The 17,973-nt window shown below is 40.9% G+C and overlaps 1 protein-coding gene across 3 annotated transcripts in view; it reads right to left on the reverse strand.

Moving 5' to 3' along the window:
- Window positions 1–17,973, reverse strand: part of ZFAND3 (zinc finger AN1-type containing 3) — a 275,627-nt gene that overhangs the window by 71,834 nt on the left and 185,820 nt on the right. For 2 of the 3 annotated variants that reach the window (XM_034764817.1, XM_034764815.1), the window contains exons 5-6: window positions 14,580–14,645; window positions 13,926–13,985 (exon numbers count right to left, since the gene is read on the reverse strand). In XM_034764817.1, the coding sequence (XP_034620708.1) occupies window positions 13,926–13,985; window positions 14,580–14,645 (126 nt within the window). The remainder of the gene's footprint in view (window positions 1–13,925; window positions 13,986–14,579; window positions 14,646–17,973) is intronic. The other variant, XM_034764816.1, reaches the window with a different exon arrangement.

The raw sequence follows: 17,973 nt of genomic DNA on the forward strand, positions 1-17,973 counted from the left end.
GGGGAAGATTTAAAATAAACTTGATGCAGTAAAACTTATATAGAGAGTCCCTGTACAACTTAGTGTTTTCAGACTCTCCAGGAATCCCTGCAGAACTCAAAAGCTCTGTTACACATCCTCTTCTACTTCTGTGGGGTGAATAAAATAGAGAAATCCTCCTGAAAATTATCATTCTGGAGATGTGGGATAGCACCCAGAAACAACAAATAACTTTCACATTAACTACAAAACAGTTCAACCTGCATTTGTTCTGAGTCCTAATGAATGCAACAAGTTTGGAATTCTTATACCAAGCTGTTTGAGATACACAATGAAATAATTGTTAGAAGATCTTCCAAAAGTAAAATACTCGACTTTTGACACACCATTCAAACAGCTGGACCAATCCACTTGAAATTCTGACCCTCTCCTAACCACTCCCTCACCCTCCTAAAAAAATCTGTCAGGAGATTACATATGCAAAATTTCAGGCAGAAAAGTTCTTTTTAAATGTAGACGTTCTTGAGGGAACTGGGTCAAAACTGACCTGAAAATGAAACCTTATTTATTATAGCTGGAGTGACAGGAACTGCTATTTTTAAACTTACTCAAGTTTTCATTTCAAACAACCCCAACTGTTATTGCTTATAAAAGCTTTGTGAAACTCATCTTCTGGGCTGAAATTTCTAGGCTTCGCTCTTTATGAATGTGAGTGGCTTTGATTAACTAAGTTTGCTCAAAATTAATCTGTTTAGAGTAAGGGGGAAAATTTCCTCCGTTATAAAAAATGGTGATGTATAAAACTCTTAATTTCAAAAGGGAAATAGTTTTCATTGACAAGTAGTAGAGATTTTGAGTTTAATTGCGAAAATTGGTTTGATTTGACCAAGGTATTACCTGATGAAAATCACACTGTGCAGTGTATGCACAGTACATTTTGAAAAGGACTTTTCTCACTAAGCTCAGAAAGAGTGAAACTACAGAAGGCTGCACTTTATGTGTAAATGGCTAACTGTAGCACAGCGAAAAATTTATCAGAGCCCTTTCATTCATTACCTATTCTGTAAAAGCTACACCTCTCAAACTTTGCAGGAGGGAATCTCTCCCTCCACACACCTTATACAGTGATTGGGACAGGACGTTCTCATAGTATAAGAATGGCCATAATTGGTCAGATGAATAGTCCATATAGTCTAGTATTGGGTCTTTGACAGTGGCCAGTGCCAGATGCTTTTGACAGTTGGAAGTTTAGGAATACCTGGAGTATGGGGTTACATGCTAATAGCTATTAATGGACCTATCCGCCATGAATGTATCCAATTCTTTTTTGAAGTCATTAATACTTTTGGCCTTCACAACATCCCCCGGGGAATGAGTTCCACAGGTTGACTATGTGAAGTAGTACCTCTCTTTGTTTTAAGCATGCTGCCTATTAATTGTATTGGGTGACCCCTGGTTCTTGTGTTATGTGAAGAGGTAAATAACACTTCCTTATTCACTTTTTCCACACTATTAACGATTTTATAGACCTCCATCATATCCCCAGTTAGTCATCTCTTTACCAAACAGCCGCAGTCTTTTTAATTTCTCTTCTTATGGAAGCTGTTCAACACCCCGAATCATTTTTGTGGCCCTTCTCTGCACCATTTCCAATTCTAATATTGTGCTTTGTAGGCAAATAGGAAGATAAGGACATTACCTTTTAAGTTTAGATTGTAAGCTTCTCAAGGTAATCATAGAAGGATGACAATTTGTAGAGGAGAAATGGAAAAAAGACAAACCCAAAGGGGGAGAGGGGGAGGGAAGTGTAAACTGCAGATTCCTTCCGCCCTCTTAACTTTCAGCAGTTTGCTTGCCCCATCCTCATCCCCTGAGTGACAAAGGAAGCATATTGTAGTAGAATGTAATTTAATTAGGTTGCTACCATCACTCTAATGAAATGAAACAGACCAATCTAACTCCACTATCCAAGATGAATGAAATGAAAGTAGTAAACACAAGTGAAAAATAAACTAGATATTTAAAATTCTTGAAATATTAATCTAAGGTATGATTAGTACAACTTTGTGGATTTTTTTTTTAACTTCATGGTATTCTTTTAAATGTTAATAAATCTTGTCAAATTGGTTTGCTTCCTACTGTCGCTGAACAATTATGACATCTTACAGAGTGCTCCTACACCACAGTTTGTTTGGTGGTAGAAGGCATTCTCCCCCAATCCACCATGTACTTCCATTGGTGTCATGCCTGTCTTTATCTGGGACTATTAATTTCTTGCACATTAACTGAATTAACTGGATGTGTATGTTCAAATGTAGTCAGGAACCTGCATTACAGAGTTCCTTTGATGGATTAATAGAGGTATTTCGGTTAGATTAAATGTGTTATAAGGCAATGGCCACCGGAATTGTTGCTAGCTGAAGAAAAGCTTAACCTTGTTTATAAGCAAAAATAGTCTGAATTACTCTGGCTCACTTCCCAAATCACCTGACAGAAAGGAGACTGCAAACCTCTAGAGCCCAAAATAGCTGCTCAGTTTATGAATGTGGAGGAAGATGGAGAGCCTTCTCAAACATTCAGTCTAGCACCAGCTGTCTATTGTCTGTTACAGGTGCGAGCAGCTGAGGTGCTTGTCTAAAAACAGCTGCCAGCTGCAAACCCATGCACCTATAGTAACATCTAGTGATTGGCAGGTACCATGCTGGGTTTGTGTTGACCCTTGATCGTTCTGGGCAATTTATCCAGTGTAGAAATTCCATGGTAATCCAGGGAGGTTAAAGGAAGTTGTTACAGCTGGGAAATTGAATGCCATATGATCCTTACATTCATCTTATCAGCAAAGCAGAGAGTGACATCTCAGCTTTTGGAAGACTAGCAGACAACTTTCTTCACAGTAAACTTGAACTATTAGCTTCCCAAATATGTTTTATAAATGCCAATGAAAAAAAATGATAAAATAACCTGGTGGAGGTTTTCTTTTCCATTCATAAAAATTAGTACTTTCGCACTCAAAAACATTGACACCCTTCTAAAAAGTAAAAATTCCACAATGCACTAGGTCACAAAACAGTTTATAGAAAGTTCAGCTAGAAAGAGGGGTGCTAGTGAGGTTTAAGGAATGGGAATGACCTGTGTCCTGGAAAGTGTTCAAAATAGGTAGGACAGGACAAGCGTAAACAAAAGTAGAGAGGTCAGAGCAGAGACTCAAGAAAAGTGACCAAGTAAAGAGAGGGAAGGATATAAGGTCATACAAGGAGAATGATGGAGAGTTCTGAAAAGCAATTGGATATAATCATATATATCGCGTGCATCCCATCCATCTGTAGTATTTAAAGAAAACCAATCCCTGGAAGACCTAAGTATGTTTACATATGCATATGGTTGTTAATCTCTGAGAATAGGACAAGAAGCAATGGTCTTAAACTGCAGCAAGGACAGTTTAGGTTGGACATTAGAAAAAAAAAAAAACTTCCTTTCAGGATAGTTAAGCACTGGAATAAACTGCCTATGGAGGTTGTGGAATCTCCATCATTGGAGGTTTTTAAGAGCAGGTTAGACAAACACCTGCCAGGGATGGTCTAGATTGGGGGGTGGGCAAACTACAGCCCTGCAGATCTTTTAATCCGTCCCTCAAGTTCCCACCAGGGAGTGGGGTTGGGGGCTTTCCCCGCTCCACCCTTGACCCCCTCCTGCGCCCCAACCTCCTGCCCCAGCCCTGATCCCTCTACCATCCTCCAAACCCCTCTGCACCCTGGAAAGCCTGCTGCATCCCCAACCCCTCATCCTCAACCCCACACCAGAGCCCGCACCCACAGCCGGAGCCCTCACCCCTTCCAGCACCCCAACCTCCAATTTCATGAGCATTCATGGCCCACTATACAATTTCCATACCCAGATGTGGCCCTCGGGCCACAAAGTTTGCCCATCCCGGTCTAGATAATACTTAGTCCTGCCTTGAGGGCAGAGGACTGGACTAGAAGACCTCTCAACATCCCTTCCAGTCAACAATTCTATATAGAAATAGGACTCAATGGTATTCAGCTTGTGTAGTACACAAATCACTAACACTGTACATATAACGTGGGAATTTTGAAAAGAGTCAGCAGTGGCTTAACTGTTTCCCTTGAAGTCACTGGGAAAAATCCCATATTTACTGAAGTACTCACATGTTGTACTAACTGGAAAGAATTGGTAAGCAAGCTGTAACATTATCATTCTGCACAAGCTGAAATCACTAAAGAGCTAACATTACTAAGAGCTGAGATCACTGAGTGCTATGTTAACTAATGGGGGAGCCTGAAAATATATTGCTAAGCGGCTGGCAGAGCGGAGCAGTTTGTGTGACAGTTGGGGCGGCCCACGGGACAGCGAGTGGAGTGAAGCGGGGTGGAGCGAGGCAGAGTGGAGCAGTTTGTGGGATGGCTGGAGCGGCTCACGGGATGTCTGGTGGAGTGGAGCGGCTGCGGGTGAAGGCTGCAGCAGAACCCCACAGAGAGGCGGGGCAGTCAGCCTCGGACCACGTAAGGTGCCCCTTAACACCCCGCATGCCCCTTTCTCCCCCCCCCATTTCCACCCAGGCGGGGGGTGGGGGGTGAACTCTGCAGATTAACTTTTGAACTCTGGGGCTGCACTGACCAGGGACAAAGACTTTTGGGGTGTTGGACTTTTGGAACTTCGGGGTGATCTTTTGGGTTGTTGGACTTAAGACCCTGAGGGGAAAAGGATACTGCCAAACTTACTTGAGGGTGGGTCTTTTGCTCATCGTTTGTGTTAGGAATCCTGTTTGTGGTGTTTCCCCAACACAATGCCGCATTGTTTCCCTCCTTTATTAAAAGGATTTTGCTACACTCAGACTCCGTGCTTGCGAGAGGTGAAGTATTGCCTCTTAGAGGCGCCCGGTTTTGCATTGCGTTATTGAAACGGAACCCTAGTTACTGAACCCGACCCTTGTTGCTGCCAACTCAGATGGGTAGAAGGGTTACATTGCTAAGCGGCTGGCAGAGTGGAGCAGTTTGTGGGATGTGGAGCGGAGCAGAGCAAAGCTGAGCAGTTTGCAGGACGGTTGGTGCGGCCCATGGGACAGCGAGTGGAGTGAAGCGGGGTGGATATAAATAGGCAACTCCTTCCTGCTTCAAAATACTGAGTTCTGTGTGTAACCCATCCATGTCCATATCAATCAGAAGGTGGACGGTATTCAAGGAGCTGATTTTTCAGACAAAGGTTCTGAGTAGATGCTACTTGTTCCCGTATTGTGTGTTGCTTCCTCACCCCACCCCTACTAGATAACAAAGGATTTCCAAGGCTAAACCACAGACGCAGCAAAGGAGGAGCCCTGAAAACTATCCTGATTGCTACAGAGCAAAACACTTTCTGCTTTGTCTCTTCAAAATAGGGTTTATGAATATCTATAGAACAGGTGACATGTTCCTAATGATAGTAATCTTGCAATGAGAGACATGCACTCCATGAGTTGCTGTGTCATTAATGTCAAGAATAAAATGTATATACTCTTCTATTTTGATAAATATTCTACTAAACGCATTCTGAAATTAAATTGCTGATTTGTTTTCCAACTACTTTCATTTCCAATCAGCACCATCTTAAAAATCACATTCTCTCTGGATCACTTTTCTGTTTTGGGGCACTATCCTTAGGAAAAGACGCAGACTTTGCGGTGGTGTGTAGATAGCTTACACTTACAGATATCTGCAGTAAAACAAAAATCAAGCTTTTTGCTGAAAAATTTATACTCCATTTTGAAGAGAGATTTGGGAAGCATCAACACTGATTTATGATGAAGTGCCCAGTTCTGTGCTAGAAGAGAAGTAGAACAAGGAAACTGAAGTTCAGGGAATACACATATGGATCTTGTTTTGACTTGATTCACTCCTGGTTCTTTAGTAAGGCTTTGGCTACACTGGCGCTGTACAGCGCTGCAACTTGCTGCGCTCAGGGGTGTGAAAACGCCCCCCCCCAAGCGCAGCGCTGTAAAGCGCCAGTGTAATCAGTGCCTGCAGCGCTGCACGCTCGCTCGCAGCACTGCAAGCTACTCCCCTCAGAGAGGTGGAATACAAACAGCGCTGCAAGAGAGCTCTCTCGCAGCGCTGGCGGTGCGACTACACTCGCGCTTCACAGTGCTGCCGTGAAGTCCTGAGGGTAGCCAAGCCTTAAGTGTTGCAGCGCCTTAGGGCTTGTGTAGTCGCGGCAGGGCGCTGGGAGAGAGCTCTCCCAGCACTCCAAAAAACCCACCTCCACAAGGGGCATAGCTCCCAGCGCTGGTGCACTGTCTACACTTGGGCTTTACAGTGCTGAAACTTGCTGCGTTCAGGGGGGTGTTTTTTCACCCTCCTAAGCGAGAAAGTTGCAGCGCTGTAAAGTGCCAGTGTAAACAAGCCCTAAATTCAGTCTTTAGTTGCTCCCTTCAGATTACATTTGATATGCTAGTTTGTGGGAGTAGGATTGGGGATCAAGGGGGAGGTTTACATTGTAGATCCTTTTTTGTGCATCTTATTAGAAAATGGGACAATTTTTAGGTCAGAGCGTAGAGCATACAGAGAGCAGCTGAGTAAACCTTGAGAACTGTACACTTCTCCAATTTCTGTCATCAAATTACGTGAAGAGAATACCCCGCATATGAAGCATGTAGTTAGAGGGATCTCTATCACTAAGGCGCAACACAACGTCTGCTACTTCCAATCCCTTCCATTCAAGGAATTATTAAACCTTGTACTTCCATTAAACAGATTTACAGAAGATTCCAAGATTATATCTGTATATTTTAAAGGGTGTCACTGAAAATTAATTCCTAAATGGAAAATAGTAAAAAGCCGTTACTTGGAGGTCTCTGCTGCTGTCTGGAATTATTAAACTTAGATTCTGAGGCTTTAACCAAGAGTCAGATAAAACCTTTGGGACACTGTCCCCATGTTAGAAGTACAGCAATTACCTTCTATGTTGTATACACTTTAAATTTAAACACAGTACTAGAAGAAGCGAGAGAGAAGTGTCACCTTTTCTAATGGTTCCAAGACAGTTACTTAATATTGAACTGGTAAAAAATAAACTCTAGCACACTAAAATATCTCATTGAAAATGATAAAGAGCTATATTTCTCTATATTTTTTTAAGCCCACTGGTAAGAGAGTTATTTCAGATCTGCACAGATAATCAAGCTGCTGCTTAACTGCAGCACTCTGTGGTGAAATAAACTCAGCCCCTTCAGGCCGACAGTAGCAAAGTCCCTGACGGATTTTTTCAATCGGATATTGGCTGTGTTCACAGTAACGACTCAAGGATTTTTTGCTACATTCTTTATTTTGCCCTGCTAAGGCAGCCAAGACAAATTAGCCCAATCTGAAGTAAAAGCAAGCCCTCAGCTACCCCTATCTTGTACTAATATATACTTTTAATAAGTTTTGGGAAAGGGGTATAGGTGGGAAATGCATGACATGTAACTCTAATTCCCCTGTCCCTTGAATAAATGGAGATGTGTGTTATTTAAAATTCTGAGCTGAAGTTCTACTATTTGGGAATAGCTTTCTGAAAGTCTGTGGGTGGATACTGGTAATGAAACAGAGAATTCAGAACTGTGGGGAGCATAAGGCCAAATAAGCTTTTATACCAGTATATATGTGTATTCTTTAAAAATAATTACACAGCTGTAGTTGAAGGCTAGTTAACTGAACCCACGGAGGCACTGACTGTTCAGACAATTAATCTCAATATGAAATCCCCCATGGCAAAGTGCTGTAAGTTTAAATTCTCTGATTTTAACCATAACATTTAAGTTTATTGGGTAGTGTCCACTCTTCTTTCTCAATGGATCTGAGGAATGGTTTTTTAATCACAATATAGTTTCACACAAAGATGATGTCGTAGTATCTGGATCATAAGCGAAAAATTTGATAGTCTCAAAATCTTACAAACTTCATTCAAGTGACTGGGATAGGACCCCGTCACATGGATTGAAGAAGGCCTAAAGGACCATAAAAAGCGCAATGTAGAGTTGAGGCACGATGTTTAGTGAGGTGCCATATGCGTTAGTCTTACCTTTAATAAATGATCTAGAAGGGGGAAAAACAGCAACATGTCTCAATCACTGAACAATCCTTTTCTCTGGCCTTGCCAAAAGCCATGTTGCCTGGCTCACGTCCATTTAGACTGCTGCTGCAAAGGCCATTCTCCTAGTCCAGTGATACTCAGACTCAATGGTTCAGGAGTCAAATTAGCAATCAACATTATCCAAAAGAGCCACAGTAAAGTGAATTCATTGTTTCATTTACTATAATACTGTATATTCATATTTAAACAGTATAATAGGAAATATTTCGTTTCTATATATAATTCTCATAGCAGAATGACTGAAAGTATTATTATTTTATCAACTACAACTGCTTAATAACATAGTAAAAGCATCCTGACTGGTTAATAACTTAGATTGGTTAATGATTAAATCACACAGTGTTTAACATCATGTGCTGCAGTGAGCTCCAGAAGACGCATTGAAGAGCCACTTGCAGCTCACGACCCTCAGTCTAAGTATCAATGTCCTAGCCTAGCACGTTGACCATGTCACCCCTCTCTTTGCATCCCTCCACCAGATCCCTCGTCTCCATGTCATCAAACATAAGCTGCTTGTCTTCACTCTCAAGGCCCTTCATGGCCTATCTCCCTACTTCTCTCTCAGTGTCAAAATGTCAACTCCCACCTCCAGTTGACTTCCAGCCTCCATCACCACTTGTTAAATTTTCAAACAAGTATCTTCATGCTTTCTCCTATTATGCCCCTCACACGTATGAGGTGCGCCCCACAAACGGACACAAAGCCACCTCATTATCACCAATCAAATCTCTCATCGCAACTCCTCTTTGCCATAATGCTAGAAATTAATGGAGATATCCCATCTCCTAGAATTGGAAGGGACCTTGAAAGGTCATCGAGTCCAGCCCCTTGCCTTTACTAGCAGAACCAAGTACTGATTTTGCCCCAGATCCCCAAGTGGCCCCCTTAAGGATTGAAATCACAACCCTGGGTTTAGCAGGCCAATGCTCAAACCACTGAGCCATCCCTCGCCCTACCCCCCCTCCCCCCCGCTTACAAAAAACTTGACAATGGTTAGGCTTCTGGTGTGCTGAGACCACTGCATGCTAATCAATTTCTCTCTCTCTCTAGCACCCTTAATGGGTAGCTCTGATGACTTGATAAGAAAGAGGAGCTGTTTCTGGAGTGGAGATCATCTGTATGTGTTCTAGAAACACCTCCAGTGTGTGCATTACTGGGTAGGGAAGAGAGGAATGCCAGAATATTCTGACTTGCTACCACACGTTTTCATTTCTAAATGTTGTTTTTCATAGCCCAGGAACAAACAGTGTGAGCGATTAGTACCTGAAGTATCAGGCTGCTGGCAACCATCTTTTTAGGATCCTCTAGTAGTCTGAAGGCCAATTTCAACAGCATTATATTTCCTCTGTGGCTTTTCTGAAGAGATCACCAGGCATAAAGATCTATGAGATTTCAATGGAGGTGAATGATTGAAGATCAGAAAAGAGACTTTTTTTCTGGATATTGTTAAGTATCAGGTGTTTACATGCTCTTTAAAAGCTTTCCAGTAAAAGCCACAGTTTTGTTTCCATAACTCAGGGCTTGTCTACACAAACACTTAGTTTGCAGTGAGCTGGGGTGTAAATGTACCCCTCAGTAGCCTGCCATTCACTAAAAGTTCCCTAGTGCATTTTGATCTTTCCCACTTTGAAATGGGAGTAGATCAGAGAGCACCAGGGAACTTTTAGCGTGTGGCAACAGTTACCACATGGCCACTTAGCACATGGCAGGCATGTGAGGGGCAGATTACACCCCAGTTTACCATGAACTAAATGTTTGTGTACACAAGCTCTCACGCAATGGCAGCTGCTGTTTGCACATTAGCACCATCGTTGGGAATCATTTTCCCTACTAGTACAATATAGGTTAAGCTACAACTCATCTCTTTGGGACTTCAACTACATTGGTTAGGGATCAGGTCCAGACAGTGCATCATTTAGTCTAGAAGAGGATTCAGATGAAATGGTCAGCCACAAAATGTAGGTAGCAGTTCTGAAATCAGTTTACTTGTAGGTCAAAATTAAGCAAGAATATGCTTCTAGTGATACTGAAACGACATCCTAAAATTGCAGCAATAGGCCCTTAAAACTGTTTACATGCCTATTACAGTACTTACAATTAGGATGTTAATCTACAATAATCATAAAAGGGTTTTCAAAATGCTCTTAGATACCAGCTTCCGAAACTAATTCAAAAGTATATGTGCAGCAATCATCAGACCACCTTCTGGCAGGAGAGGAAACTGATCTGTCTATTCAGATAGATATGGGAGTATGGAACAGATAATACCACTCATCTCAGAAATAGGCAGCAAGATGAGGCAGTAAAAACCCATCAACATACATCATTCGATCATGGTACAGTGTCATCTTCCAGCCTCTATTAGCCCTCACTGCCTCAGTGCAAGTCCCAGACACTTTATCCTGTTTATAATTGCTGATGAGCAGTAATAAGGCCTCCATGCCTGAGCTCCCGTCCGTTCCACTTCAGCGCCCACCTATTAGGTAATAACTTTTATTTACAGCCTTGCTTGATGCGCTGTTCTATTAGTACAGCCAAGAACTGAGCAGGGTAAAAAAGTGTCTCTAATGGGCACTATAATTGCCGGGGCTGGGAGATTTATAATGCAGCTCTGGGGCTGTTCTAGCATCCTATTCCTTCTGGTGAGAAGGCTCTAGGAAGGTTGGATTGCTAACACAGTGCCCTCCAACAATCAAACAGTAAAGAGCACCTTAAAGAGCACCTCAAAAGGTCAATTGGAACAACAACAAAAACCTCTCAAAGTTGTTTTTATAAAAAAAAATCCGTCACTAACCTTTTTTATATTGTTAGCTCAGACACTTTACCACTGCAGAGCAATAGAATATCTAATTAATGGTAGACCAGAGCTTTTTGTCCTTACTAGACACGTAAGGGATGATAAAAAGTGATCATAAAAAGGAAGTTTCAGCCAAAGCCAAGGAGACATTCATTTAACTGGCATCTCCATACCGTCTGTGCTAGCAGCTCCCAACAGGTTGTCATCTCAGGCAACATGGGCTCAATCCTGCAAGGGGCTGAGCACTTTGGCACTGATCTAGCAAAACACTTAAGCACATGCCTAAATTTAAAGATCAGTGCTAGAGTGCTCAGCACCTCGTAGGATTGAGCCCCAAACAAGGCGAAGCATATAGCACACTCCTAAAACTGAAACTCTGGATCATAAAAGTGCCACCTGACATACAAAATAAAGTTCTGATATATTAGCGCCAAGACAAAATTACAAGTGACGTGCACATGAAAATCCTTGGTTTCCATGAACCTCTCATGAGAAGTGGAGTAAGGCACTTACAGACCCATCAGCTTTATGGATAAACTCTGCGGATTGATTGTATCGTTATTGCAACAGATCTGTTTCTACCGCACTCTCTTTTTCAAGCACAATTAAGAATTAGAGTGCACTCAAGGAGTTCCACTGACCTTTCCAGAAAATCTCTAAATTGTCTGAAAATGCTTTAAAATCCAGCTGTTATGATTTACATATTCAGTCTTCTTAGAGTCATATAGCAGAAGAGTAATAAAATCCTTTTATGCTATTTAATACTGTACTTTCATGACACAGGCACGAGTATAAATGGGGTAAGGATGCCAACCTGAGTTGAAAAAGCTTTACTGCAATAATGTCAGCCATTAATCTGGACATGAATTCTAACCAATAAAAGACAAATTAAGATACATAAAAAACTATTCAGCAGGCCAGAGCCCAACATCTTTTCTACACCATTCTCACACGTCTGGCTCTTCAGAACCTTTAAGACCTCACCCCAGCTAGTCATTCTTAGACATCTCATTCTTTTCTATCATAATCCTTGTCCTTTCGACACACTTTAGAATATAAATACTTTTACAACCAGACCATCAATTCTGGCAAAGGGAGAAAAAATACTATTTGGTGTCATAATGTGACTTTGTCAGAGGGCTGCTCCAGAATCCAAGCTGACAAGTGCACAAGGTAAAAACTTTTCTTTTTAAAAACACTTTTTCCTTGTCTTGACAGATTTATTGTTTTGATCTTTCTTCAATGGTTACACTAAATGCTAATAAAATGTGAAAGGTTTATATCTTCCTTAATATTCTCCTGATGGGAGCTAGCATATTACATAAGTAGGTCAAATTTCTAATTTTCTGTCTCAAATACTGATACTGCAGACCTAAGGGAAAAACTACACCTGGGGGAGTAGGAGGAGAGATACAGCTGAACTCACACCAAAACATTCTTCTTAAAGCTCAGACCTGAGGAAATGCGAGGTTCTTACAAAAGGAAGTATTTATGCAAAGTGTAGTATATACAGTTTTATCCACTGAACTAACCAACTTCCTAGGAATGAACACACAAGTTGAAATGTGGCTACAGTTAACTGGAGTATAATGAGAAACATTCACCTATAGTAGCCTTATCAGCCCACCTCTAAATCCCAGCTCAGTTTAAGACTTTATATACATATAGTAAACCCCATGAAACACACTATTACTAAATATTTATATTTAACTGGATTCCCAAACACTGCCCCAGAAAACATATCCATTTTTTCTTCAAGCACCACTGATAAAATTTGCTTGAAATGTAAGTTTTGAAAAAAGTATTTTTAACAAAACTTAGAAATTTTTTTAAATTATTACAAATTGTGCTTTATAAATAAATAAATAAGTAAATAAATAAAACCAAACATTTCCTGTATTACTTGCACCCAAAGAGAATTGCTTGCAGGCCAGACCTTCCCACATTGTGCAAGAACTTGAAACTGGAATTGACTAGCTTATTGCCATTGTCAAACCTAGCAGAAATGCTAGAAGTAAAGCAAAGCATAAATAATGACAAAAATGTGAAATTAAAAATGCTCGTATTTTTGTGAGTAATTATGATTTTTTATTCTTTAGAAAGTAACCTTTTAACTCCTGGCTAACGGGCTCAGTAGAGTGAAAGACTACAACTAAATCACACAGACCCTGACCAGCAGGAGCAGTGCCAGGGTTTTTGCCTCCCTAGGCAGCAGCGCTCCTCATAGCATTTGGCGGCGGGGGTCCTTCCGCTCCGTGTCGTAGGGGCGCTTCGGCAGCGGGTCCCGGAGCGAGTGAAGGACCCACAGCCGAAGTGCCCCGAAGACGCGGAGTGGAAGGATCCCTGCCACCGAATTGCCGCCGAGGACGGCAAAATGCCGCCCCCCAAATCCTGCCGCCCTAGGCGACCACCTAGGGTCGCCTAGCGGAAGTGCCGGCCCTGCTGACCAGTGAACGGAAAGCAACTTCAAAAATAGGCTTGGGAAAAATAAGGAAACTACAAACAATGCAAAACAAATCTGCTTTACTCAATTGGCTGTTATACTAAAAGAGAGACTGGTAACCTAAACAGCAAGTTCTCTTTGTGTTTTTGTTGATAGCTTCTAAAAGGACATTGCATATGACAAATATACCAGAATAAAGGGACCAAAAATCTCTCTAGATTACTAGCACAGACTGGGAATAAGAAAGCTACTGGGGAAAAACATCTTAATGTTTAATGGGACATTTTTCAACATGTCTAATAGTTCCATCTGCCTTAATCTAATCTAAGGAGATATTGCTTCTCCCATATGGCATGGCAAATTGTAATCTTACTTGCCATTATGCTAATTATGATCACATTTTTAACATTCACATAGTGCTTTTCCACTATCATTTTCAAGACCATCTATCCAGAAAGTTATTTAACTACCCTTCAATCTAAATTTTAGTTAAATATTACAGCAGCTATTATATGAAGGAAAACATATGCAGTTAAGCTTAGTTTGTGTAGCGATAGAGGCAAAGGGATACAGAGGCAAACTTACTTTCTTGTTTAGAAGCATCCTCACATCTAAATGGGACAGAAACATCTTGATCTTTTATGACTGAAAGAGGGGGACGAGGTAAGAAAAAAAGGCAACAGTAGAAGTATCCCGTATTACCTAGTGACAAACTGAGAAATGTTTCCTGCAAGAGTCACTGCAGAAGAAGAATGCCCTAATCCCTGAAAAAGAGGGAGTCCTTAACTATGCTCAGGAATAGCCCCCATTCAACCATCAGTACACTGCAATACCGGTGCTTACTCCCAAATATAGAGACAACGGCATGCAAGGGTTTGCAACAACTGATCTAAATCAGGTTTACCCCAGTCTCAATTGATGCAAACATCAGTTCCTCCTTGCATGTACTGTGAGGTCAATCGGGAATGGTGCAACGAACTCTGCTCTATTCTTCTAAAGTGGAACTGTCATAGGCCCCATCTAAATTCAATTAAAGCCAAGGATTACTTTTGTATTTTTCTATGGTTATGTCATGTTAATTGCAAAGTTGTAAATGTAGCTTCCTCCCATTTTTCATGATTTAGCTGTTACTCTCAACTGCAGGTCACCAAGGTTTATTTTCCACTGCAATTCTCCTGGTATACTGTTGTAATTGTACAACTACCTATTACGCAAAGCCTAGTAGAAAGCAAAACTTACCAGAGTCACAGGATCTTTTGGTTGGTGTAGTTAATGAGACATGAGGTGTACCTGTGCATGGCCCACCTGGAAAAGGAGAATAAAAAGTCAGTCCCAAAACACATTAATACTCAGCATTTGCCATCTTCCTACAGATAAACCAAATCAGAGTTATGTCTAGGGATATACAGGTACTGAAACATGCACATGTCCTGGGAGTTTAAGGGTGTTGAGAGTCCGATATTCATTCAGCTCTTTGTCCTCCACCCCTTCCTTCCCATTAATATCCGAATATGACTTGCAATTAAATATTGGGATGACACTTTTATATATGCTGTAAACATTTTGTTAGAAATATCTTTAGAGAAATACACTGGCAAAGGTGATTCTACATTCCAACAGAGCTGGGATCTCAATGGTTAATCCACAAAAAGACCCTGGGATGAAATCCTGGCTCCCCTGAAGTCAGTCAATGGGAGGTTTGCATTATATTTCTATAGTGATTTACATCCCACAGGGCTTTACAAGCAGGTTATGTAAATCAATGAAATGTCATAGACTTTAATGAGTTGAACCTACTTTCACCAGACCTAGATTTTGTCCCATTTCTAAAAATCACTTCTCCCACCATGGGAACGTACTTTTCTTTGGGTGGTATGCAATACTATTGAACAACACACAACAAAACTACACAATAGTTTAGGATGGGAAGAGAGAACAGCATATCCAACTGAAACTGCTGGAAGAAGTTATACAGACACAATGTTGACCAAAATGGAAGAAGTGTCATGGGATCATCAATCACCACAAGTGGTCAAAGCTTTGGTTTTACGTATAATCTCAACACAAGCATATACTACATTACCTTTGTGGACAAATTTTATTTTCAGGTTCTGGACTCTTGCCCACTCATCTGGTATTTGTTTGGTGGTAAATTGCTTTTAGGCTTCCTACCATATTTCAACACGCATCATCATGGAAGAGCTCTCCAGAGATCTTGTTAAACTAACAACCCAATTCAGTATATTCACTGTATTGCAGTAAAGCACAAATAAAACCATATAGCTGAGTCAAGACAAATTGACAGAAAGTGTAACTGACAGTAATAATACATTGTAGCTTGGATAATTGGATGATATTACACACCTAGAACCTGAAACTAAGTCTGGTCTAGTAGACTTTGGCGACGAAAATACCAACAATTCAGTTTAAAGCAAGGGGTTAGTATAAGCCTGTCCCCAAGTATTGGGATGTGCTGCTAACTGAGCTTACGTCTATGCTGCCAGGCAGTTTGGACTACGGAGTATGAACTGCCACGCACATCAAAGTCCTGCACTATAACGGGTCTGTGTGCGGACATGAAGTAAAAGGTTTAGTTCACATTTAATGTAGCCATCTTCAAACAGCACTACATTAATGCAAACAGTGGCCTGGTCTACACGGGGAGGGAGTGGGGAGGAGTGGAGAGGGAAATCGATCTAAGTTACACAACTTCAGCTACGGGAATAACGTAGCTGAAGTCGACGTACTTAGACCTACTCACCGCAGTGTCTTCACTGCGGCGAGTCAACTGCTGCCGCTCCCCCGTCTGCTGTGCCTGTGCCTCTCGCGGCGGCGGAGTACAGGAGTTGATGGGGAAAGTGCTCGGGGGTCTATTTATCGTGTCTAGACTAGACACGATAAATCAACCCCCGCTGGATCAACTGCTGCCTGCCAATCTGGCGGGTAGTGTAGACATACCCTAAGAACCCTTTTGTTCATGTCTGGAGCATCCACATGGGAGTTATAGTGCAACATTTTGGTGTGCACTGCTATTCACATCCCTGTAGTCCAAACTGCTGGGCAGAGTACAGAAGCCCTCAGTTGTTACCAGTCATCCAATATTTACGTGTCCTGAAATCAGCACTGTTGCTATAACAAATTATAGTCTTCCCTTTTCAAACCATTTCAAATCTGGACTGGTAAAAGTAACCTACAATGGAAACTAACTGTACCTTTTTGCTTCTTTATGTTTTATAAAAAGGCAGCCTGAATTTTTCTCGTTATAATTTTACTTGTTTTTACTACAGAAATATCAGATCTTGCTTGCAAACTCTGTTTATATTGCAAAAACTCATAGGATTATAACTTTACAAAAGGTGACAAACATGGCCAATTGAGAGGGGAAGGCATTTTTAATTAGACCACCTACAACTCTGCTTGTTGTGTTTGAACATCTGTTTAACTCAAGCTTCTGAAAAAACACTTGGGATCAAAGCTCTCAAAAGATTTTAAGGTTTCAAAACCCAGCCTTTCAAATGAGGGAAGAAGCAGTTCTCACTTGAGTTCCCTGGCCCTTCAAGGAGTCCTCAAGCCAATGTGTGGAAAACTAGTTCAACAGCACAATTTTTATTCCCCCTTAGCAGGTCACCTTTAAAGTGATTTCAAGGTAAATCAAAATGTAAATCTAACAAAACACTGTCAAGTTGAAATCATTTAAGAATTCAGCTTCTTTACTTGTGTTAGACTTTGTTAGAATATTAAAAATGAAAATGTTAGAGGTCAGAGTAATTTACACTATCAATGCTATTGTCCAAGATGCAAAAAAATGCACTAGTGTTTTGGAAAAGGGGATGAAAGGATCCCCAGACAGACCTGACAACCATTTGAAGAGCCTTTTACAAGCTGACTCGAGCACTAGTACGAAGTTCAACATTTTGGATATTTATATTGTAAAAGAATTTTTAGAACGAATACCAAAAAATCTTGCTATTGGAAATATACAAAAACTTCAATTTTAGGTCTATTTGATTTGTCACTGATCATTTTAAAGAGCAGGTGCACATCCATTGTTTACATGTCAACAACATGCAACCGTGTGCAGTTCTACTGAATTAATTCCATACACGTGTGCTTTGGTCTCAAGTGAAATACCTTTTTCATTAAAAAATGTAATTTAGTTACATTCTTTTAATTTTCATAGAAAGAAAATTGATTTTCTACCGTGATGGAGCCTATGAGATCAACCCAGATTATTGTACAGTAAAATATTTATACCACGTGGGGCTTTCAGAACCCAGGCAAACATAGGATTTTTTACTTGCCATTTTTAAAGCAGAATAAATTGCAACTGTTCCTCATTCTTTTGCATTTCCAGGAGTGCAATAGGAGTTTGTTTATTGCCTCATTAGATATTATGTTCAGATGGGTCTGATTTTTTGTATTGCACAGTAGTAGGGCTTCAACAACTAATAACTTGGGATTTGCATGCAAATACACCAGAGTGCCTCATAACCGATGAAGTTTGCATGCCCTTTGCAGGACTTTCTTCTACAGCTGTTTTTTGTTCCACCATTGAAACTAGTCATGCATAATTGTGTACGGTGGGCTTGAATCTGCAATTCTATGTGGAAACCATGATGTTGAATCCATTGTA

The sequence above is a fragment of the Trachemys scripta genome, chromosome 3 (genome assembly GCF_013100865.1).
Source record: "Trachemys scripta elegans isolate TJP31775 chromosome 3, CAS_Tse_1.0, whole genome shotgun sequence".
NCBI lineage: Eukaryota > Metazoa > Chordata > Testudines > Emydidae > Trachemys > Trachemys scripta.